The sequence below is a fragment of the Anabrus simplex genome, chromosome 12 (assembly GCF_040414725.1).
Source record: "Anabrus simplex isolate iqAnaSimp1 chromosome 12, ASM4041472v1, whole genome shotgun sequence".
In the NCBI taxonomy this organism is placed as follows: Eukaryota; Metazoa; Arthropoda; class Insecta; order Orthoptera; family Tettigoniidae; genus Anabrus; species Anabrus simplex.
The window spans coordinates 28,651,032-28,676,622 of NC_090276.1; the positions used below are offsets into that span (position 1 = coordinate 28,651,032).

General features: G+C 38.3%; 1 protein-coding gene across 2 annotated transcripts in view; it reads left to right on the forward strand.

The window, feature by feature from the left end:
* The window catches only part of babo (TGF-beta receptor type-1 babo), a 115,706-nt gene that overhangs the window by 58,834 nt on the left and 31,281 nt on the right, over positions 1-25,591 (forward strand). Inside the window, exon 3 of one of the 2 annotated variants that reach the window (XM_067156613.2) lies at positions 21,582-21,736. The exons of the other annotated variant lie outside the window; for it this stretch is intronic. Coding sequence (XP_067012714.2) covers positions 21,582-21,736 — 155 coding nt within the window. The remainder of the gene's footprint in view (positions 1-21,581; positions 21,737-25,591) is intronic. 2 annotated transcript variants of the gene reach the window in all.

The window sequence follows — 25,591 nt, forward strand, 5'->3', positions numbered from 1 at the left end:
TATGTACCTGTATTTTTAAAACAAGTTAATCTACACGAATTTTAGGCCTGAAAGATACACCCACACTCATTTTTAGATTGTACATATAGCCAGCTTTTACTTCGAAACATGCCCAATTTGAACGTTGGACACATTCCATTATTATGACTTTTCTACTAGGCAAGGCATATTAACCAACTTTGACTTATGTGAAGGTACTAATGTACAGCTGAGGATTACTGTATAAAAAGTCGAAACTGGTACAATAAGTAGGATCTTGTATAAATAAAACTTGTATTGATAAGGTGGAACCTTCCTTATCTATATAACTGAATATATATTACTTTTTTATTTAGCAGTGTACTTAACCATTTTGCAGTAGATTTTGCTAGTGCATCAAGTTTGTTACTTTACACCTGTGTACTGTTTCTTGATGATAATTATTGATAGAAATGGTTGAAAATGTACGCAATAAGCAGTTATCTCTGGATTAGATGAGGGACCTATTAACGAGATAATATCTTCCACGTGTTCTCTAGACACTGATAATATTAAACCAGCTGAAAATGCTTCTTCAACATCATCCTCATCTTTATCATCAGTGTTCTGATCACCCTGTAGAACATCTTCAGCTATGTCCCACCTTCGAATTTATTAGCCTGGATCACCGTAGTCTGTCCACACATTGTTCAGTGTCATTTTTATTGCAGTTATCACCAGCCTGCGTCAAAGCTTCACAAAGGTTTCAAAGCCTCTTAAATCATATTCTAATTCAATTCCATTCAGTAGTTATTTTCTGTATTTTCAAATTATGTCTGTTGAATCAAGGGTTTACTGTACTTATTTCATATCTCAAAGTAAAAGAATAAGCTTTCATACTCTGTTCTGTAGGCCTATATGTAAATTGACTTTCTTTTTGTTTATTTTTGAACTTTCTTAGTATTGCTTCATTAATTTGATCTACCGAATACTTATGGATTTAAGTATAGAACCAAGTTCTCAAGACCCTACAGTATTCTATCTGCAAGGTAACTGATGAAATTTATTTTGGAATATTATTTGGTATAATTGTAAGCAATGTATTCGTAGGAATAGACTTTCTGGATATTTTCCCAGACATTTAGCACTTTTTCTGTGTGAAAGACTCTGAATGCTTAGCCTGTTGATTAATGTAGTTGTACTATACAGGGTGAAGCCGAACTCCGGCAGACTTTCGGAGGTTGTTCAGGGATATCTTCTGAGTATATTGGTATAAGGAACCCGTGGTCTCCGGTGGCTTGTTACAGAATAATTGCATTTTGTTTGGTTTGTTACCCCAGTTAGCTTTGTACCTGTATTGTACTGAAAATAATAAATGCTAATTCTTGACAAAAGCCGGGGTGTTGGAATTTTGTCCCGCAGAAGTTGTTTAATGTGCCGGAAGCCGACGATGCCGTGATCGTGGTGGTCGACATTTTGAACAATTTTTTTGTAATAACAAAGTTTTTATTCTAATCCAACTGTTCAGTACATTAGAATAAAAACTTTGTTATTACAAATAACACATTTCAATACGGATTAAAACATGAGATTAGTCATTTGCAATTTTGAACAATCCCTGTAAGGGAACAGTTCTGCATTTGTTACGTACTGTACAGTACAATACACTGTGAAAAAAGTGTACGCATTTTGTCTGAGGGTTGCTGCATTACTCTGTGTTTCGTGTTGTACTTTTTGGTTATTGCATATTACATGCTTTTCCACAGATATTAAGGTATTTTCACAGAAAGAAGGATGATTGAGATAACAAACCAAATAAATCGTAATTACATTATTACTTTGTAACAAGCGACCGCAGATCATGTGTCCCTTATGCCAATATACTCGGAAGGTATTCCTGAACAACCTTCGAAAGTTTGTTGGTGGAGTTTGGTGTCACCCTGTATAGAACATGTTCCTCATTGTGAACATGAACATGAACAGGGGTTTGATTTCAAAGCACAAATGAAGGATTGTGGAATGACAGCAGTGGCTACTACTACCAAACTAACCACCAATACAGCGTATTGTTACTGAACAGGTTAAGATTATAGTGATAAGTTTCATGTAAACAAAAATAAACACTACAATATTGAAAAAAATTGATGATATGTTCTTAAAAGGAAAACAGTCATTACCAATTCAGTGCTGCCAAAATGCTTGTCTGAATTTACTGCAAAGGCTCTTAACACTGTGCTTGAAACTCTGGGTGCTACAATATAATGTTTTTTCTTTATGCATGCATGTTTGCTATGAATTTTTCATGAGTGTTATGCACAATTATTCCAAAACATTCTGCTGAAAGAAGATTCATCAGTATTCAATGGGTTTTGAAGGTTGAAATTGATGAGGAAAGCAACAAGAAAGAAAAATATTCATAGTCAAGGTTAGAGATCACTCAGACATACATTCATTGAGAATCTGTTTTTCTTAGATAGATCACTCAGGCAGAGAATCTGTTTTACTTAGATACTTTGATGCCTTTCTCTGCATTGTTCCTTAAAGGATTGTGAAGCCCCATTAAAACTTGTAGTACTGTATTTATACCAACTATTTGTAAAATGAAGATAAGATGGGAATATTTTTAAATTAGAATTCCACCAAGTATATATGTAATCATACTTGATGCCACTGAAATGCCACCAAATATAGTTGTGTTCTCTTCCAAAAAGAATTAATAATAATGGGTTAAATTGGTTCTGGACGTCTTGTTTGTCATTGCCACCTGTTCTATATCCTAAGGGATGTTGCCAGTTACTTTCCCATATAATCTCTTTCTCTCCATCCGTTCAGTTGAGTACTACTGTCGGTCATCCTAGAGATCATGTGGCTCCCCCATTCTTCTCTATTCTGGGCAGCTTCCTTCTGTTTATCAAACATCATGCCATTATCTCCTTCGACGCTGTTTATCCAGCGTGATCTTGGCCTTCCAGTTCGTCTTTTGCCAACCACCGTTCCGAGGATGACACGCTTTTCCAGGGAGGTACTTCTCATTATGTAGCCAAAATATGGTAGCTTTTGAATCTCTGTTCTCCTGTCTAAGGAAATTTTTTGCTGAACCTAGTCCAGGATCTTCTGCCTGTCCTCGGTATTCTCAGCAGACGTTGACAATACCAGAGCTGAAATGCATAGTTCCTTCTCCTGTTGGCTTTCTTTAGGCTCCTTGTTGATGTTTCACAACCATTAGCAGCTGTAGGGAAAGCAATAGCTCTGACCAGTCTTCATTTGGTTCTTTCACTGATATCAATGGTTTTCCAAATACAGTTCTAGCGTTATTTGACTTCAGGGGTGCAGTCACCTTCTCTATTGATTTTACAGCCGAGGAAGATGAAATCCATAACCACCTCTATTTCTTCATTTTTAGGTTAATCCTATGATCCATGTTTTCTGCTGTCATCATGATCTTAATCTTTGATATTTAAGTACAACTTAACCTCCTCATTTTAATCCTTTACCTTTTTGATCAACTACTCAACATTCTCCTTACGGTACTTTTCTTCCTTCAAAGTGGTATTGCCAGCATATCTGAGGTGGTTAATATTTGTACCAACAATTTTCACTCCCATCCTAGACTCTACCAGGCCAGCCTTTCTCATGACAGCTTCTGCATACTTGTTGAAATACAACCTTGATTATGAGTCCCTTTCCAGATGTTGAATCAAACAGTGTCTCCGTATGATGTTCGAACAGTTGCATCTTGATTGGTATAGAGCGTTCTGAATAGTTTGAGCAGGTGTTACCCAGAAAATGGTTATTTTTTCCTATAAGAGCAGCCTAAAATCCTGTTTCTGAAAAAGTAGATTTTATGTTGTCTCTTTGGCCACTCAAGGAAAAGCCACTTCATGCTTTTTGTGAGTGATATGGAAGTATTGTTTTATCATCAGTTGAACTTCCATTTATAAAAGAAAGTGTTTGTGTGGAATTTCATAACTTTTGGTAATTTTTAATTTCTTAAGTGCTGTAATATTTAGTAACTGGCATGCAGTATCTTGGTTGGTTGCTAAATGCTATTCTGTGATTTACTGAAGTGGAATTTTCAGAATATTTGTTTCTATCTTTAATATATTGAAATGTAAATTTAATTCCTTGATAGGAAATTGAACAATGAATTAATGCAATCAGGACAAGAAGGGAAGGATTTGCTTGTCAGGTCACGAACATGAAAGTGAAACCTCCATATAGTCTAAAATTTCCAACAAACTCTCTACCTTGACCTGCAGTACTTTATACAGACATCAAGACATGTGCCAAATTTCTTATTTCCACAAGGAAATTTTCATCATCAGATTAGTTTTCAAGTTCTTCCATTACTCTAAAGATAAAAATCATGTAAGTTAAAAGCAGGTGATCTCATAGGCCATTTATCCACAGTTGATTGCATGGTCATGAAACACTTCAGCAAGCGCAACAGAGAAATTTCTACCAATATGAACTGTTGCCTTCTTTTGCCATTTGTCTCACTGTTGTAATTAAATTCTTAATGGTTGATTTTTCAGACATTTAAGTGCCTGGATATTTGTGAAATATTTATTCTGACACATTATTGCTAGAAAAGTACTCTTGTTCAGCCCAGATGGAAGAAGATCCCAGGGTTAGTCGAGGAAGGAATAAATGGTTTGCTTCTGAGAAGAGATGCAAGCCATAGGCATCAGTTCTGCTCGTGCTATAGGCCAGACAAGGTGGGGGGAGAAATCCACAAAGGTAGACACCACATTTTGATGCCTACCATAATTCATCTTTCTGGTCTGCACTTGACAGACATGAAAAGACACCCAACATTTAGCTGACCTTGGCCAGATATTGAACGGTCATCTTGCCAGGAACTATATATTTTGTTTCCAAATTTGTAAGCATTTTACACTTTGTTACAAGCGCTGGCGGGGAATCGCCGCCAGATAGGAAATGTTGCAATTTCACCAGTTGTCTGATATGTGGAGCCATTACATAAAATCAGCTTCATGGTCCGTATCGCACTACAATAGATTCACAATTAAGTATTTATTTTCCACCTAGTCGATACAATGATTGCTTAAGGCAATTTTTAATGGTCAAAAGTGGTACATGTTTCGTATATTATCAACATCTTCAGCCACATTTTATACATTTATACATTTTTCATCTAAACAGTGTTATGTGGCTGAAGATGTTGATAATATACGAAACATGTACCACTTTTGACCATTAAAAATTGCCTTAAGCAATCATTGTATCGACTAGGTGGAAAATAAATACTTAATTGTGAATGTGGAGCCATGGCGCTTTAGGACATCCTGTGCACACACAATTTGTGCAGGGTGGGAATGTAGTTAGTTCGCTGCAGGATCTCTCCAGGAGTGGATTAATTTTTTCATTGTTTGGAGCAGGGATTTGCTGCCTGTGCATGTATCAATACTAGCATTGTTGTGTTCTCTACTTGATTTGTGTTAGTTTCTTGTTTAGTAGGCCATGGACTCTGAGAAAGAGCAACAACGCATAAGAGAACTTTTTGATGAATTAGAATATCCGGACTTGGGTGCTTCATTCAGTACCGACTGCGATAATGAGCTATTTATTCACCATGGCAGGGAAACACCGCCAGTGCGTGTAACAACGTCATGGTTTACGCAAGACCAGCAGCAAGAAAATTAGATACTATAATCTATTAGCATAGATGATAAGGTTTATATAGTTAACTGCTAAAATAGAGTAGGACCAATATAAAACAATAACACTGTGACACTTATCTAGAGAAGAAGATAAGACAAATAAAGCTTCTAAAAGTACACGAAATTAACAATTTATATAAGGCGAGGGAATCCCCGCTATGCATGTAACCACATTATAATTTTTGCGCGTGTAACCAAGTGTTAAAACGGGAATTAAAGAGTTATATCATTATTGAAAGAGTAATGTTCTGTGAGGTCTAAGTGACACAGTAGCAATGGTTTATTGTCTGGTTCCGTGGCTAAGTGGTTAGCATTCTAGGGTTTAGTCCAGAGGGTCCCGGGATCAATTTCTGGGTGGGTCAGGAATTTTAATCTTAATTGGTTGATCTGTCTGGCTTGGGGACTGGGTGTGTGTGTGTCATCGTCATCTTAGTTAGGATCCCATCCTCACAGACATTCAGGTCGCATATAGGCCATCTACTAGAATAAGACCTGCACGAGGCTTCTCCGGAGGCCATACACCATTATTATAATGGTTTATTTTCCTTTGTATATCTTGGTATTACTTAAATCTCTTTTAGTACTGGTGATGTCATATATTGAATTTTAACTATCATAATGTTAATTTTGTATCTTTAATATTCATAGCTGTAAAATGGTATAACTGTGATGTAAGTTCAGAAAACAAGTTTTGTTATTTCATTCATTTCAAATTTGACTAATACATATTGTGTGCGCTTTAAAATCTGTTAGAGCAGGCAGGGCTGTCATTAAATCTCAGTATGCCATTCAAGCTCTTGCCTGGCAGTCCCAAGCCTTTATCAATGGGATGTCATGTGAATGGGTATGATGATCATGATGACAAAAAAGAAAACCCTGGAAAGTTTGGCATTAATCCTTCAGTAATCAAAATCGACTTTCAACATATTAGGTCGTATTACGTACATTTAGTTTGTGTTGAAAAGATGTTAAGTACAGAAGAAAAATGGCCAACCGGACACCAGTGGGATCCGAACCTGCATCCTCTCAATTTCGCGTTGGTTGCTGTACCAATTGGGCTATAGTGGCCTAGGTGATCTTTGTTGTGGTGGAAAAGATCTAAGCTAAGGTCTGGCACTATTGCCATCAAACTCTAAGAGTGCGTGCAAGTCACCCGTTGTGGGCCAAGTTAATGAATATGGAATTTTCACGACCCCAGTGTAATCAAAATTGACTTTCAACCTATTAGGTCCGTGTTATTTACATTTAGTACGTGTTGAAGAGATGCTAAGTATGGATCAAAAATGGCCAACCGGTTACCAGTGGGATCCGAACCCACAACCTCCCGATTTTGCGTTGGTTGCTCTGTCAATTGAGCAACACGACCTATTAGGTTGGAAGTCTATTTCTATTACAATGCGGTCATGAAAATACAATATTCATTGCTTTGAGAATTGACCATTGCTCTTACTGGTAAGTCAGTTCTATCCTCCCGAGATCTTATGCTAATAAAGAGTAATTCTTGTGTGTTCGTATCTTTAGCCTTATAGATATTTGATTAGTTTCAGATTAATTTAACATTAAATGAGATATTGGAGTACAAAGTAAATTAGTAGTAGCCTAGTTAATTTCATTTTTTTTTCTCAACATTTTATTAAAATGAATGCTACCGAAACTTGGGAGAGGAATCCTACAGTGCGCAGTAAAATGAAAATACAAAATATTAAATATGTTCTGTAATTTGTGCTGATCAGGTACTTCCTATAGGCACGTGTGAAACTTCATATGCGAGTGTGGATATAGTGTACATTTTTAATCCAAAATATGATGCTTCTTTTCAGACAGCTTGGAAAAGGAAATGGCAAAGAAGAGGCAAGGTTCTTATTGTAACTTTGTTTGCAGTTTAAAATGTAATGTGGATGCTGAAAGATTTTGTTTGTGTTTGTGCGATCTTTTAGTAATATTTACAGTTTTTGTGCCAATCTTTTTTAAAATAGATTTTTGCTGTTTTAGACATATTTCTCCCCAATAGAGAACTAAAAACAGCTGATGTGTGTGCAGTTTGTTTTGAGATTAACATTGTAATGTATTCTAATGAACGAGTCTTCATAATTTCCACAATTGCTCAGGTATGGTGTTCTTGTGTTTGGGTGTGTGCGTGCCCACCCTTCATCCTTCTGTATCCCTGTTGACTTTTTTCTAATCATAAAGATCCTACTAGCACATAAGACTACTGGCTACTCCCCATTAAAAATCCTGGCTGATTTTTTTTTTTTTTTTAATCAGTGCATGTTTTTAAAGTGATTTTCCTTGATTATTTGTACAAGATGATTTCAAATGATTTGCATCCTTTCAAAATGGATAACAGTTCAAAAAGTATGACAGAATGAGCTGATCTGTTACTCTTTACTTCTGCTTGTTTTATTGGAAAGGTATATTATGCATTGCTTCTTGAAAGTTTGTTACATGTACAACAGAAAATTTTAAAGGTAACATCTTCCTGTATGTACTGTATATATATTTATTGAAAGAATTGAGGACTTCCCACAATTACAGGTTGCCACAATGGACAAAGTATAGTGCAGGGCCTCTCAAACGCCCAAAATCTCACGCGTGCAGAGTGAGGCGCAAGAGCTCCGTGCACTGTGCATCGGTGCCGCTCGGCATGACTCGGATCAACGCTTCGTGTTTGGGCTACTCGGCTAAGCTCGGCTCTACTCGGCTATACTTGGCTCAACTCAGCCCGGATTTGGAGCACTACGGCGCAAGTGGGGAAGAGGGAGATAGGCGGAGCGAGCGAGACAGGCGTGAGGAAAGAGAGAGTAAGCGCTAATGCTCCATATCGAGGAATGGGGGATCTGCACTCTGGTCAACCAAGCCAAGTCGCCTTTTGCACCGTGCACAGTGCATGCACCACACGCATGCACCCTGAGAGGCCCTGGTATAGTGTATCAGGATACAGACGTTTTTATCTTATAGAAATATAATCGTAATGTTTTTTAAATTATGGAGGTCTGAAAAAAAGGGAATCTTCTTTTTAATGCTGTTTATAGGCAGCTCAAACTTTTTTCATAATTCCATGAACAATGCAGGTATTGTACCACAAGCACCAACCTTTAGGCCGATAATGTCTACTTCATTCAGCTGGTACTTGTTTTTGTAGAACGGTATGGTGGGCACGTAAATGTTCAGCTTCTCAAGGTGGACTTCAGTAGGCTGACCGACATGGTGCTTGAATCAGACGGTCGGATCGATTTTGAAGTCTTTCTTGTTATTCTCTTTAAAGGCACTTACATCAGTTCGTCTTGTACTGTCTGTCATAGACAAACTGTGGACTTCTTCATGTACATGGAAGTTTTTACGGCAGAATTTTTCTGCAGTCAGTGATCTTATCTTGTGACGCGAGTTTCTCAGTACTTCGCCATAGGGGCAAGGACCAGAATGCAAGCAGATGTTTCTTTCTCTCTGGCACATCTGCAACAGAGATTTCTGTCCTGAGTTCTACCCGGAATAGTGAGTATTGCAGAAACATTTCATGTCATCTTGATTGCCTCCCACCATTTGTTACAAGAAAGTACTTCGTTATGCCTAATCCAATTGTTGGTTGGAGTGTACTCTTTATAAAGCCCTACACCGACCCCCTTCTGATGCGAACAGCACTACATTGTCATTTCATTAGCCCTTGGCAGATTTTTCTTGGATTTGGAAGATCGCTGCTTTTATTAAGAATCTGTTAATATTTGTGATGTTGAGGGCCTGTAAATAATGCATCGTTTCGGATGACAGATCACGCATCTTTAAAATGTAGCTGTTGCTGGCTCAGTGAAGAGCATTGCATGCGCTTATTTCTTGCAGATACACATCCCAGGTTGCTTTAAAATGTCCGAGGCCTTTGAATCTTAAATCAGAATACAGAGTATTATCGGGTGTATCGATAGGAAACTGCAACAGTTCTTTTAGGGAGCTCTTTAACATTGTCAGCAGTTTTCAGGTAGATAACTAGTATTTGTCTTATTTCAGCAGTCTGAAAAGCGTATATAAGAGTAGGGCTGACTAGTTTGTTCAAAACAATGAACTTCTGATCTGCCTTTAGCAAAGGTGATGAAGTAAACGCATCTAACTCCTTGTGCAGGATTTTTAAAGAAGAGGTTGCATCAAAGGCGAGTGTGTCGTTAAAAGTAACACCGAGATATCAAATTTCTTCTCCTTCTTTAATAGCACTAATCTTAACATTTTCATGAATATCAAGTAATCCATCTACGAGCTTCCCCTTCTCAATACATATGCCCACACATCTGTTGGCATTAATCTGTAAACAGATTTCCTGGAACAACGTGATAGCAATGCGTGTCAACTTGAGCTGCTTTCTTATTTTTTGCCAACAGTAAATGTGTCGTCGGCGAAACCCATAATATTAAGAGCGGGAAATTCTGCAGAAACTGATTTGCCATGTTCTTGCAGTAGGTTTTCTTCTGTTGTCTCATCAAAAAAAAAATCTGTGGCCAGGTTATACAATGCTGGCAATAATGGTGATCCCTGCACAAGTCCTCTTAACAAGTAAATTGGCTTCATTTTACCCTTAGTTGTTTCGATCTGTACTGTATTGCAGTCTGCGGATGATGAAGTCTTTCAGTTTAATGAAAGTGGCTCAGCAGCTGCTGTTAGATTAAGTGTTGATGTCCGATATGATAAAGTATTTAACCTTAAAATAACTGCGGTTTTAGTGTATACAAAAGATTAGATTTCATCAATCCAGTATAGCTTCACGGTTAAAACAAGGAAGTTTGGAAATAGAAAAACTATTACTCTGATATCTTTGATGCATTAGTATCAAATGAAGAAAGTAGTCATGCATGGGTTACAAGACTTTCTTGGGGAACAGTTTGTGGACCTTTTCAAGATTAAAAGTATGGTTATAAGCCATAGAATTTCTCAGCTGCTCCTCACCTGATGTACAGACACTGACCACAACACTGCCCATTGCAGGAACGGACATGTGAATTTAAGTTTTAAAGGCAGTTTTTCCATCTCCTGTGCCATTGGAATTTGTGGTCCTTTGCCATTGGAGCTGTTGACTCTCTTTGAGTCCTCCAACACTGATCGGCTCGTCGACCCAGCTTCTCACTGGGTATGTTTACCCAACCTTCCACTGTGTTATTCGGCTTAACAGGGACACCTCTTGTAAACTATGTGCTGGAGTTGGAGTGAAAGAGGCTTGTTGGATTCTCTTGATGAATCCGATATTTTACTGTTGCAGATGATAGGCAACATTGAATTTCACCCCCATTTGCCCAGAGCCGCAAAAGCTCCCCCAAGGTCGATTCCCAGACGTCGGAGGAATAAAGATCTATACAAGGGTCAGCGAACATAATGCTTGGAAACCATCCACTAGAAAGTGTGGAAAGCTTTACATACCTCGGCAGTGTAATATCTCGAGATTTCCTAGCCACAAAGGAGGTGGCAAATAGAGTCGGCAGCCCTGAAGATAGTTTTCTGTGGTTTCCCATTTTCACACCAGGCAAATGCTGGGGCTGTACCTTAATTAAGGCCACGGTCACTTCCTTCCCACTCCTAGCTCTTTCCTGTCCCATCGTCGCCATAAGACCTATCTGTGTCAGTGCGACATAAAGCAACTTAGAAAAAAAAAATAGAGTGCAGAAGAGCTCTCGCTTTTACCAGCAGTTACAAACAATCCTCTGGGATCCCAAAGTACCAACAAAATCAGAGCTGGTGATGTTCAATCAGTACTTCATACCAATCTTAACCTATGTTATTGAAACCTGCACCCTCACTAAGAAAGACTCATCAAGGTTGCAGGCATTCAAGATGAAGTTCCTTAGGTTCAACTCAAAAAACCAAACTGGACAAGTTGAGGAATGATGTGGTTAGGAAGGAAGCTGGGATTGTTACATCATTGTTAGATCGGATCAGCATGTCCAGACTGAGGTGGTTTGGGCATGTAATGAGGATGGAGCCAACAAGGACAGCATATGTTAACTTGGATCGACATGTGGCAGGGAAACGTATGGTGGGAAGACCATAAACCCACTGGATGGACATTGCAGATCGGGGAAGAACACTAGAAGACATCGTTAACAACAGAACATATCAAGAAGTTAATATAAAGAACCACCTAATCGATACTTTATTTTTTGCCTCTGGCAAAACTGAATATATATTAACACTTACAGAACATGTTTCGACCACTTAGTGGTCATCTTCAGCTGTATAAAGAAAAAAACTAAGGATAATAAGCACAAGTGATACTCTTAGGTTATAATGAAAAAAACTGCTGTGTTGACTGTTTGGTAAAAGTTCTTTGGTGACTCCTTTGTTATAAAATGGCGGTCACCTGATCAGGACATCTTGCCTCTCGTTCTTATTTGGAAAAGATGTTTATTCTGCACTGTCCAGAAGGTCTGTCTTTGAGCGCGATCTAGTGTAGTAGCGATGTGACACAGCCTGACAGTTCGTGCAATACTCTGGAGAGAAGGAAAGTAGAGTTCTGTCGTCATCTAATATATCAAGTGAGGGAGGAGGAAGAGTAGGCTGTGCTTCTGTGATGTCGTGTTTGATTATATCTCTTGTCCGTATTGTCTGTTTCTTGTCTAACCATTTCAAGTATTTACTGATATGCTCGTATAAGTTTTTTGCTCGTTTTTGTTAAGATTCTGTTCACAGTTTTCTAATTTATCAAGAACGATGTGGATGTTTTCCAGGTTGTTCATTAGACTTCCTTTATTGATCATACAGATGATTTGAAGGTCCTGTCTGATATTAGTGAATTTGTGGTTAGTCTCTTTCATATGAGTTCCCATGGCAGAAAATCTTCTGTATTTCTCTGCATTGACGTGTTCTTGATATCTAATTAAGAAGTTCCTTCCCGATTGTCCCACATAAGTTTTTTTTTTACATTGAGTACATGTTAGATTCCTGGAATTTGTCATCCTTAAGTTTATTAGCTTTATTGTGATTAAAGAACCTGTGTTTCGTCAATGCAGAAAAATACAGAAGATTTTCTGCCATGGAAACTCGTATGAAAGAGACTAACCGCAAATTCACTAATATCAGACAGGACCTTCAAATCATCTGTATGATCAATAAAGGAAGTCTAATGAACAACCTGGAAAACATCCACATCATTCTTGATAAACTAGAAAATGGTCAACAGAATCTTAACAAAAACAATGAGCAAAAAAGAAAAAAGAAAAAAACATCTTATACGAGCATATCAGTAAATACTTGGAATGGTTAGACAAGAAACAGACAATACGGACAAGAGATATAATCAAACACGACATCGCGGAAGCACAGCCTAATCTTCCTCCTCCCTCACTTGATATATTATATGACAACAGGACTCTACTTCCCTTCTCTCCAGAGTATTGCACGAACTGTCAGACTGTGTCACATCGCTACTACACTAGATCGCGCTCAAAGACACACCTTCTGGACAGCGCAGAATAAACATCTTTTCCAAATAAGAACAAGAGGCAAGATGTCCTGATCAGGTGACCACCATTTTATAACAAAGGAGTCACCAAAGAACTTTTACCAAACAGTCAACACAGCAATTTTTTTCATTATAACCTAAGAGTATCACTTGTGCTTATTATCCTAATGTTATTTCATCTTAGTTTTTTCTTTATACAGCTGAAGATGACCACTAAGTGGTCGAAACATGTTCTGTAAGTGTTAATATATATTCAATTTTGCCAGAGGCAAAAAATAAAGTATCGGCCGTGCGCGTAGAGGCGCGCGGCTGTGAGCTTGCATCCGGGAGATAGTAGGTTCGAATCCCACTATCGGCAGCCCTGAAAATGGTTTTCCGTGGTTTCCCATTTTCACACCAGGCAAATGCTGGGGCTGTACCTTAATTAAGGCCACGGCCGCTTCCTTCCAACTCCTAGACCTTTCCTATCCCATCGTCGCCATAAGACCTATCTGTGTCGGTGCGACGTAAAGCCCCTAGCAAAAAAAATAAAATAAATAAATAAAGTATCGATTAGGTGGTTCTTTATATTAACTTCTTGATTATACTCATCGATACGGTCATGAAATGGACAACTTGTAACAGAACATATCTCAATAAGACAGAATGGAAGAGGCTCGCCAGCAGTACCCGGGAAACTGAAACTGTTAAATGATGATGATGATGATGATGATGATGACAATGACGAAGGAAATCAGGTATGATCAGAAAAAGGATAAGTACATTTTTTGGTCACTTAATGAGGATGAAGAAAGGAATTAGAGAATGGAAAAAAAATATAAAGAGTGGAATTAGATGGATTGCAAAAAGAACCACCTTAAAATCAGTTGTATTTCTTTTGCAGTTGATATAGAGCCTTGTTTGCTGGAACAATGGAGGAAGCAAGGGAGCAAATCCTTGGACTAGAGAAACAAGCAGCTAAAATAGGTCTTCACATCTCCTTTGAAAAGACCAAAATCATGACAAACAACAAACACCCACATAAAAGTCCCACCCACCTCAAAGTCCAAGAACAAAAGATTGAAATAGTAAAAGAATTTAAATATCTCTGAGAATGAATTAGTTGAAATGCTGTGGAATGCAAAGGAATGGATTCCAGGAAAAATAAACTTGAACTGGCCTTCCAGCTAACAAAAGATACATACAACAAGAAATCCCTTTCATGGGGGTCCAAATATTAAAAATTATAAAGTGGTGATTAAACACTAGGACTATAAGCAGCAGAAACACTAAACGTGAATTTCAGTGGCTAGATGGAGAAAAACATATAAATTATGGACAACTTCATGTTCCATAAAGTCCACCAATAAGACACCTTTATGGTCCCAAAAAACGGTTTCCTGTTGCTCAGTGTCAGTTTAAACTTTTTTCGGGGGCTTGTTGGGAGAAGAAAGATGCATCCACTGCTTAGACTGTTCTCTGATTTCTGAAGTATCAGACAGCAACCAAGTTTCATTGCCAGTAACGATACACTTTAAATACTCTTCCCCCTCACTGTGATAACGTACGAGAAACAGTACAACTGACGCCATTTTTTCAGTCCCAATGTGGACAAAGTTTCCGGTATCCTAAGTGTTGAGTCACAGTTGTGTACAGAGAAGACCTCGAAATGTCTGGGATTGCTGTAGAAAGTTCACTGTTCATATGGTGGACAAATTAATAACCTCAGGGGGCTGCCCAGACGCACATTACCTCATTGGCGGCAGACTTCTTTGCTGAGGGCATCGGAAATCTAGTTCACGATACGTCAAATGCCTAAATCATTTTAGTGATTATGTGGAAAAACAAGTATGAAACTACTAAACATTTAGTGAAAAAAAACATTTTGTTATGTCATCGTGTCCTTTTTTATAGCCCATCGGAGGTTGTAAAAAGCGGCCCTCATAATAACTAGACAGGCTAGGAGGAAACAGCAAAGTAAAAGAATGAAGAACTATTGGAAGTCAAGAAGGGAAGGGTCATGTTGAATGTACAGAGTTACTTTCCGTGGTCCTTAGATGGCCAAAATCAAGGAGAACGTGGAGAAGAAAATAACGAGGTGATTCAAGGAGTGGACTCAAAGCACACAATACAAGTATGAAATAGAAGACCAGACAGTACGGTATTTGTTCTACTGGCTTATTATTCAGTAATATTTTGCAGGGAACTGATTCTTTGCCTTTGAAAGAATTTTTTTCCAACTGATATTTCCATACCATATTCTGCAGCTATTCAGTTATGATGTACAGAGCATTTTAAGCAACTGAACTGCCAAATAGAACAACACACTATATCATATCCAATTAAAGCTGTTATTTATAGTGATGCTGCCATGGGAAGTTCTATGGGTCTTCATTTTCCTTGCAGTTCATCAGTGTATCAATATAATTATGCTGAACATTTATGAATTTTGGTTGAGCTACAATTGTATGCGTTTGTGAACTTCATTATCATGCTTCTAAACAAGAATACCGATAACACATTTTCTAATATGCTGAGTTTTGATTAGGAATTAGGGCATTTTTCTGGAAATATTATAGAGTCTGAAAGTAAATGGAAGTGCTTTAAATGAAATGGTGATGTTTCTTTGCATTTTGTTTGATGGAGGTATATGGCCTAAAGAACAATATCATAAAATTTTGGTGGTGGCCGAGTAAGTGGCTGTCCAATTAGGGTCGCACAGCTGTGAGCTTGCATTCGTGAGATAGTGGGTTCAAACCCCACTGTCGGCAGTCCTGAGGATGGTTTTCCATTTTCACACCAGGCAAATGCTGAGGATGTACCTTAATTAAGGCCACGGCAGCTTCCTTTCCCACACCTATCTTCGTTGGTGTGGCATAAAGCAAATTAAAAAGCAAATACTTGGTGAAATAAAGTTTTTTTTTTTTCTTTTCTATGCATAATAACCTTCAGTTTATGCTTGTTGTTCTTATAATTAATTTTAACTTTATTCACTCAATTATACAGTGCAGGGATATTGAGGATATTGCATTCTGAGAATGTAACACACTAAAATAGCTAAGGCAGAAAGACAAATTTTAATTCACTTATATATTGCGCATGAATCATTCAACAGACAAAAATGGGGTCACAAAACTAAGTGTATTCATATGCAGATTAGATAAAAGCAAAGATTACCATGCATCACTTGCTCCATTCTTCCACTCTCATAACCTTTGACATTGTATGGATGATATGTCTGCATTGTGTTTCATAAGTCAGTACCCCTGTTGCCTAGATATTTGAATAAGTCCTTTTTATTACCAAAGTTTTTGGTTTTGTAGCTTAGTTGCATAAAATTGTTGATAATATCATTTGATCCTATTACTCAAGAATATTCAAGTTGTATGTACGGTCTCCATCAAAGTTAACGACACTGAAATTATTAGTCATCTACATCTGTTGTATAATTGAGAGTTGTATTGTGTGAAGATTAAACCAAGGCCACTGTTGATTTTTTCTTCTTTCTAGGTAATGTCAAACCAGAAGTTAGTTCATAATTAAATTCGTAGTGCCGTGTGGCTGTGTGTTTGAAACATGCAGTTTTCTGGTTTACTCCTCCGACAAAACAGGCCCCACACTGGTGATTAGCTTGTTCGTCTTGTATATCTCTGGTTGCTATGAAAATAGTTGTGTGTCTACAACACATTCTGTAATCCTTCTTGGTGATATTGGCATAGCATTTAAAATGTGTGTGCCCATTTTCTCTTGCTTTTTGAATTTTTCTCACTCCTTGCCATGTCAGATTGGGATAGAATGCTTTATTTTATCACCAGTTTTTTAATTGTCTTCTTCCCTCAAAACTGATGTTCTTTGTGGTTTATTGCTTCACTTAATCAAATATTACTTCAATGTACCTTTCAGACATGGATGTCTCTTCAATACGGCACTGGAGATTGTCACTATGTCGAGCTGTATGATAATCATCATAAATATGTTCAAGATGATACATTTCTTTCTGTTGAGAGCTTGGCAACAGTCTTGTCTAAGTGCAGAATAACAGTGAATAAAGATAAAGGAATTTTGTCTAGGATACAACAAAATGTAGGAATGGTCATTGTAATGTAACAGAGGATTCCATCTAGATGTTGTCTAAGATCTTACAAATTATAAAATTCTCTACTTTGTTGTCGTTTTTGGTTCAAATAATGAGCATCAGATCTATTTATTAGTTCATCATCATCCTATTATGTATTAGTCCTATAGAAGAACTGTTACGGTCTATACAAAACATTTTCATTTTCACGCCATCTCTTCCTGGGGCATCCCACAAATCTCTTCCCACCGGGGCAGTAGTTTATGACTGCTTTGGGGATCCTGCTTCTGTCTGTCCTGTTTAGGTGTTTAGCCAATTACTCTGGTATTCATAGATGTTTTCCAATATAGATCTGCTTTTAAAGTCATTCAGCACATCTGTATTTCTTTTGTGTTCCCACTTAGTGACTCCTGCTGTTCGCTGCATGTATTTCACTTCAGCTGTTGTTATTCTTCTCTCATCGCATTTCCTCAGGGTCCACACTTCACTTCCATAGCAAAGTACAGGTCTTGCCAAGGTTTTGTAAATTCTTGTACAGGTGTGTTTTTGAACTAATGATGGTTTATTGATGATTCCCAGACATCTGTTGAATTTGGAGATTTTCTCGGGTATGTCCAGTTCTTCAAAGAAAGGACAGTTTGTAGCCAAGGTATTTACTCTTTCCAAAATGTTATTTAAGCAGATCTTCCTTCTTACTGGTTCCTTGCCCCAGAAAACCAAAATACATATTCTTAACCTGAAATCATAAAAAAAGAAAACCGAATCCCATGGCACTATTGCCAATATGGGCCTTGAACTTCTAGGTAACTGCTTCTCAGCCCGAAAGTCTGCAGATTATGAGGTGACGCGTAGCATGGCAAATCTTCTCTGCCATTATTCTTAGCTTTCTAGACCGGGGGCACTATGCTGCCATCAGATAGCTCCTCAATTGTAAACTGGAATAAAGTAATATAAAATCTTCATCAGACAATGAGGAGGAGCTCATCTTGGCCACTGAATCTCAACTGGGGCAACATTTGTGGGTTTATGTAAATGCTTCATTGCGGCCATCTTAATGTGAAGGGCTAGGGTGCCGGGGTCAGTGGTAAGGGCTGTGCTATGAATGAGATGCTTCTTCGTTGTGGACGAGATCTTCCTCCACCTGCAGTGTTAAGTCCAAAGACTGGTTTGTAGTAGGGTTGGGCACTATGTCCCTGTTTCGGCACACTGTGCTGGTGCACAGTTATGTTCCAATGTTCCAGAACACCGAATGTCAATTGTTCCGAAACATTCTCAAGCGAGCCGGAGACACTGACTCGCTGTCCCGTCAGAAGCGCCACTATGCACTGCCCTTCGCCTATTAGCTGAACTGTGCAGCGGGCGCACGGGACGCGGGACTGTTAACTGCGCAGTATAGAGAGAACTTCGAGAGGTAACATAACATGCTCCGCGCCAGTGGGAATGTGCCTGTACGGAACGTGCTGTGTGGTGTGTGCCTGTGTGTAGTTATGGCCATGGTCCAGCATAAAGCTGCAGGGAACGTGAACGAACAGTCGGAACACTGAAATTTGCGCCCAATAATCACGTTTAAAGGCTGCTTTTAGGTTAAGAGTTTTCCGGTCAATATAAAATACACATAACATGGTTACAATGGCAGTGCAGGTGTTTAAAAGTAACCAATTCAAGAATATTTTCACCAGTTGAATGTATTGGCCTGTATTGTGAGTAATTAGTGAGTAATTAATATCTCGAAAATTTCCCTCAACACTTTCTCGGGGATTGACGTTAAAAATTAATTTGGACTTTAAGGAAACTTTTAAGCCCAAGAAAAATACAGGTCATCGCTTTGGAATTAAAAATATGACTGGGTACTTTCGTGCTGTTATGCTCTCTGCACTTCGAATTCCTTCCCACTCAACTTCCATTTACTTTCTTCAATATCTCGAAAATTTCCCTCAACACTTTCTCGGGGATTGACATTATAAATTAATTTGGGCTTTAAGGAAACTTTTAAGCCCAAGAAAAATATGGGTCATCGCTTTGGAATTAAAGATATAACTGGATGTAAAAATGTTAACACTCCAGCACAGGGAGGCACACAGCCGGTATCGACAGGCAGACACAGCCAAGGCCAACTAATCTATCTAGTGCGGCCTTGATACAGCACGTTCGGTTCAGGCACATTCCAGCTGAAGCGGAGCATGTCCTGTTGCCTCGCGAAGTTCTTTCTAGGACGCAGTTACAGACCTGTGTCCCATGTCCCGGCACTGTGTACCGAAACACTCCGCCTCAAACTCCTAATGTTGCGGAACAAGTGAATGTTTCGGTCTGCCCAACCCTAGTTTGTAGCAGCTTTCCATAAACTCTATTCTGCAGCTGATCTCTTCAGTTCCAAGTAATTATGACAATATTTGTATTGTATTATTTGGTTGATATACAGTGTGGTCTGCCTCTGTTATTTCTTCTTTCCACATACTAAGCAAGTTGCTGCGTGATTCAGGTCGCATAGCTATCAGCATTAGGAAGATAATGGGTTCGAACCCCACTGTCATCAGCCCTGAAGATGGTTTTTCGTGGTTTCCCATTTTCATGCCAGGCTAATGCTGGGGGCTGTTCCTTAATTAAGGCCACGGTTGCTTCCTTCCCACTTCCAGCCATTTCCTCTCCCATTGTCGCCGTAAGACCTACCTGCATCGGTGCGATGTAAAGAAAATTGTAAAAAAAATAATTAAAATCTTCCTTCCACTGCCCTCCAGTATCGTGCGCTGAAGACTTCCGTTCCATCAAGATATGTCTGAGCCAATTGTCTCTTCTATGAGTTACAGCTTATTTTCCACAAGCATGGCTTCTATTTAGTCTTTTTAGAGGTTTCTTTATTTGTATTTTATCCACCCATGAAATTTTCAGTATCCTCCTGTAGAACCTCATTTTGAAATCACCAATCCATCTCTTATCAGCCTAACCAAGGGTCCAGAATTCACTTCCATACAGCAGTACACTCCACACACGTATCTTCACCAGGCATTTTATGAGACTCATACTAATGTTATTGGATGTAGGGTTTTCTTGTTGAGTGCAGTTGTGGCTTAGTTGTTGCGAGTGGGAATTTCTCTTCTACTTCTTCCATCAGTTATTTTGCTGCCGAGATAAGTGATCCTTCTGCACCTCAAACTGGTTGATTAAAGTACAGTAAGACGCTGCGTATCACCAGCTACTGAGAAGGACTTTGATTTTTGTTTTGTTGATGTGTTCTACGTGCTAAAAGTGTGGATTCCACTTCTGCTAAGGTATCGTTTAGGTCTTATTGTAGGTCTTATTATTTTTCTACTAGGACTGCGATATCATCTGCAAAGCGAAGCATGGAAATTCTTTATGCCTCCTGTCACTGATAAATAATTATTTACTTCATCTATTGCTTTTGAAGGTATGCATAAAAAAGAATCTGAGATTGAACAGCCTTGCCAAACTCTTTGCCTGATCTTAGGGATGGAATAATAAAGGCATCTTATTTAATATGTTGGCGATTGAAATATTTTGTTTGTTGGTAACCCTGGTATATTAAGTATACTCTACCCAATTACAGGTAGATCAACTTATTGATACACTCAAGAATTAAATAGTTTTTCTTCATTGTAAAGGAAACTTGCACTTTCATTCAAAAATGGAGTGTATGGGTAATTTTGTAATATTACTTTCAAGAAGCAACCTCATAATTTAAAGCCAGCATAAACTGGCAAGTGATGTACTTCTTGAATATTTGGCTGCGTTTTAACATTGTAACTAATTTTTCGGCTTGAAAGAAGACCGTCTCAAGTCATAAAGTGCCATTGTGTAGTTTTTGTTATGAAATACTCTAACAGGTGCAAATTGTATGAGGAAAAGTATCATGAGTTGAACTTGCATAGTATCTGCTTGGGAGCATTTGGTAACAGCCAAAAATCAAAATTAGGGGTGATGTAGGGGCAGTAACACTGAGTATGGTTATAAAACTATCGAACCTAAATTTCACTGATTAAATTCCTTGATTCTTGAACATTACAGCTTTGTGATACTGTATCCAAATTTTAATATGTACTTATTTGCAATTCTCCTCCTGATAATTAATGTTTTTGGAGTTGGAATGATCTTCCAAGATAACGATATGCCATATAATCATGGCAAATGCTCCTGAAGAGTAGTTGACACAATGTATTTACAGTTTCAAAGCAATCTAATAGTGTGGAAGAAGCCAACACTTGTCACTCACTTGATTCATCATCCATGACGTCAGTAGCTGATGTTCTTAAAGTGAGGCTTATAATCATCTTGGTTTTGCCTCTTTAATACAACTTTGGTATAAATGCAGATGTACGTTTGTATCTGTGGCAAAGTGTTGATGAAAGAGAACTGAATATGCAAATCATTCAGAATCATCTTGCTTTTAATTGACTCACATCTGTGCTGTTGTCTTCTTATGTGTTCCATTGACCAACAGGTGCCTGAATAAGCCAGACGTCCACCCTCCTGAAAACCCCATTCAGTGTCATTACGCTGAACACTCTAACGACACCTTTGTCATACAGTGTTGTAAGGACACCGATCTGTGTAACAAAGATTTGAAACCAATACTCCATGATAAAAAAAATACAGGTAGGTATTGTGCATGCAGTCACTTCTTTTCCAGCTTCCTATGTGTCTCTAGGTAAAGCCATGGTATTTGGAGTGTCATTAAAGAACACGTTTTATTAAACACGGGTCGATCATTAGATTGAAAAACCAACAACTGATATGCCGGAATTGTACTGCTTTATAATGTAAGCAATTAATTGGGATATATCTGGCTCCTTGTTTATTATTTATTTAGTGTATGACTTACATAAAGCACAAAACAATGGTGAATAAACAAAGATAACAAAAACAGATTCACGGAGGACACTTTCCAGCAGCCCTTATAAATTACAGTCAGGTTCCTGAGCCATTCAACTATGTCAGGTGTCACATCAATAAAATCTTTTTTCTCTCATCTTGGTAACACCTACACACATCCCTAAACTCCTACCAGAGGACCACAAGAACAAAAGATTTGAGTGTTCAATGCCGTTTTTGACTCGTTATGCCGAAGAAGGTGATGACATGTTGAGTCTGATCGTAATGGGAGACGAAACATGAGTTTCGATTATATCACCCCCGAATCGAAGCAACAGAGCATGGCATAGAGACACTCAGATTCGCCTGTAAAGGTGAACGCCAAACAGACTCTGTCCCAGCGCAAGATCAAGAACTCTTGGTTATCGGAGCAGGCGGCAAGTTTCTGTGAGAGGCTATTCAAAACTTAGTTGTAAGGTATGATAAGTGTTTAAACAAACTTGGCAGCTATGTTGAACAATAAAGTAAAGTATGGAGAATCTGCAGATATATGTGGTGTCTGAAAATTGTCTTTCGTTGTGTAGTTATTTTCAAACTGCCCTTACTTAATAAACATGCCTCGTATTAAAAATGGAGAGGGGAGAGGACATAGGCCTGTTGCACGTTTCAGTGTGTAGTTATGTCCTCAGTTGTGTCTCCCTCTCCTTTTGACCTTTGCTGTTTGCTTCCAGTAGATCTGAGTGATGATACGTACATCAACACGTGCTCAATGATAAAATTGAAAATGAATATTTAGAAAAAATATTAAGGTTTAGCAGCGACTGTATATTTCCGAGACAACATACACCTATAGTTGATCCAACATAGATGTTATAAATACATAATGCACATAGCTCATGCTTAAATGCTTTGAAAACAATGATGGTGTATCATATAGAGGAACTATTGTGTCACCATTTTTACCACCAAACGATGAAGCAAAGTCTCTGAAATGCCTAATGGAGCAAATCATTTAATAAAACTTATGACTAGTAACAGTCCACCTGACTCCTTGGCACAATGATCAGCATTGAGGTCTTCGGTTCAGAGGGTCCCGGGTTCGATTCCCGGCCAGGTCGGGGCTTTGAATCGCATCTGATTAATTCTTCTGATTCAAAGATATGAGCTTCATTGATGTTTCTGTATTGAACTGAGATCACAGAGATGAGATATGCATGGTTCAATGTGTCACTGCGCCAGATTTAATTATTATGCCATTGCTCTTCTGTTATGGCGATTTATCGTAACACTTGGTGTGAATGGACGGTTAAAGATTTTTAATGAACATATTTCAATGTGTATCCACAATAGTTTTGATTATTATGTCGTTGCTTAAATATATGTGCTTCATTTTATGGCTGCTGATGATTTTAAATGTCGAAACCGGTCCCAAGTTGAATAAAAGTTATTAGTAACATCAGCACATAATTAGTATTGAATAGGTTGAACCTAATAGCTATCTGATCTCTGTAATTCTTGTGGCTCGGGGATGTGGTGTTTGTGTTTGTTTGTTTGTTTGTTTGTTTGTTTGTTTGTTTCAACACGTTCCTCCTCATATTCAATAATAATGTTATTTGCTTTACGTCCCACTTACTACTTTTACAATTTTTGGATACGCTGAGGTGCCGGAATTTTGCCCCGCAGGAGTTCTCTTACATGCCAGTAAATCTACTGACAGGAGGCTGATGTATTTGAACTCCTTCAAATACCACCAGGCTGAGTCAGGATCGAACCTGCCAAGTTGAGGTCAAAAGGCCATTGCCTGAACCATCTGAGCCACTCAGCCCGGCTGTTCCTATTCAGACAACACACTACACTACCAGCCATCACAGAAACTCACAATAGTGATTACATCCCTCCATATAGGGTTGCTGACAGGAAGAGCATTTCGGGTTCGATTCCCACCTCAGCCATCCTTGAAGTGGATTGCTATGGTTTCCCATTCTCCAGGCAAATGGTACCTAACTTAAGGCCACGGCTGCTTCCTTCCCTCTTCCTTGTCTGTTCTTTCCAATCTTCTCATCCCCCCCCGCAAGGCTCCTGTCAGCATAGCAGGTGAGGCCGCGTGGGTGAGGTACTGGTTTTCCTCTCCAGTTGTATCCCCGATCCAATGTCTCGTGCTCCAGGACACTGCCCTTGAGGCAGTAGAGGTGGAATCCCTTGCTGAGTTTGAGGCGGGAAACCAATCTTGGAAGTTAAATGGATAATAAAGCTTTAAAATGTTGCTAGGATGATCTCCATACAAAATAGTTAACTACTTTTGGCTTTGGAACTTTCACACATCATAATTGATATTTCCCTTACTTTTCACAGTATCGGAAGCCCACCTGGTGGCCATGATCCCAAAGGCATTGAAGTCGACTGTATATGGTATGATACCATGGTTAGCCGGTTTGAGTCTTGTTGGTCGAAAAAATCTCACCATCAGAATGTTGGCTGGCGGGGCAGAGGAAGTGGTGGTATACAATTTCTAATCACTAGATTGCATGCCAAAAGCCTGGATTAAATTCCAATCCTCTCCACAGTGCTCATATAGAGTGAGGCATATGACGTTGGTGGTGATGATTCATTCATCAAATGGGGATTTAAAGATTTGAGCAGACCCCTTGGTGTTATTTGACAGGAGTAGGCTCCGTGCCAACACTGGATTTCACCCTCTCCCTACATCATCATCATCATCATCATCATCATACCACATCCAGACATGCAGGTCAGCTGAAGGCGCCAAATAGAAAGACGTGCATCAGGCGAGCCAAACATATCCTCTTACACTCCTGGTACTAAAAGCCATAGAAAACAGAAGTTTGTAAAGGATATTCTAAATGAATTTTATTGTGAGCTGTTTTTATGAAAAAGCAGCTGTAATGGAGTTACATCAAGCCCCCTGCAGAATTTTGTGAACAACTTATAGTTAACATCCTACCCAACTTTATCCTAACTTAAATACCAAGTTTCATGAAAAGCCACCAGTACATTTTCCAGTATTCTATAGCAAACAGAAAAAAATTAAACTGTACCTGATATTGGCTATTTTGTGCTGTCCGTGATAAGAACCAAGTATGAGGTTAATAAATCAAAAACTACTCACAGATAAACTCTTTTATGCTGTATGTGTCGATGCAATAAATCACTTCTCGTAATTCTAGCAAGCAATGTCAACAAATACAATGGCTTTACCACTCTTTGTATCTTTTTCTGAATATAGTAAGGTGAAAGAGGTGTCAGATACAAGACATCATCTATGCGAGGTAAGGGAGAACTTGATCATTATATAGATTTATAAATTTAACTTTTAAATTAGCATTAATAAGAAATTAAGATGTTTGTCAATACGGATCGTGATGAAGTTTATTCACAAATCGTATGATTTCAATTAGCTCTTAATCAACTTGAAAGGTGAGTTGAAAACCAAAGAAAGGTTTCTATGATTTTTAACAGCCTATTCTCGAAACAGTGATGAGTTTTAAGGCAACTCTAAATACTGAATACAATATTTATTTATTTATTTATTTATTTATTTATTTATTTATTTATTTATTTATTTATTTATTTATTTATTTATTTATTTATTTATTTATTTATTTATTTATTTATTTATTT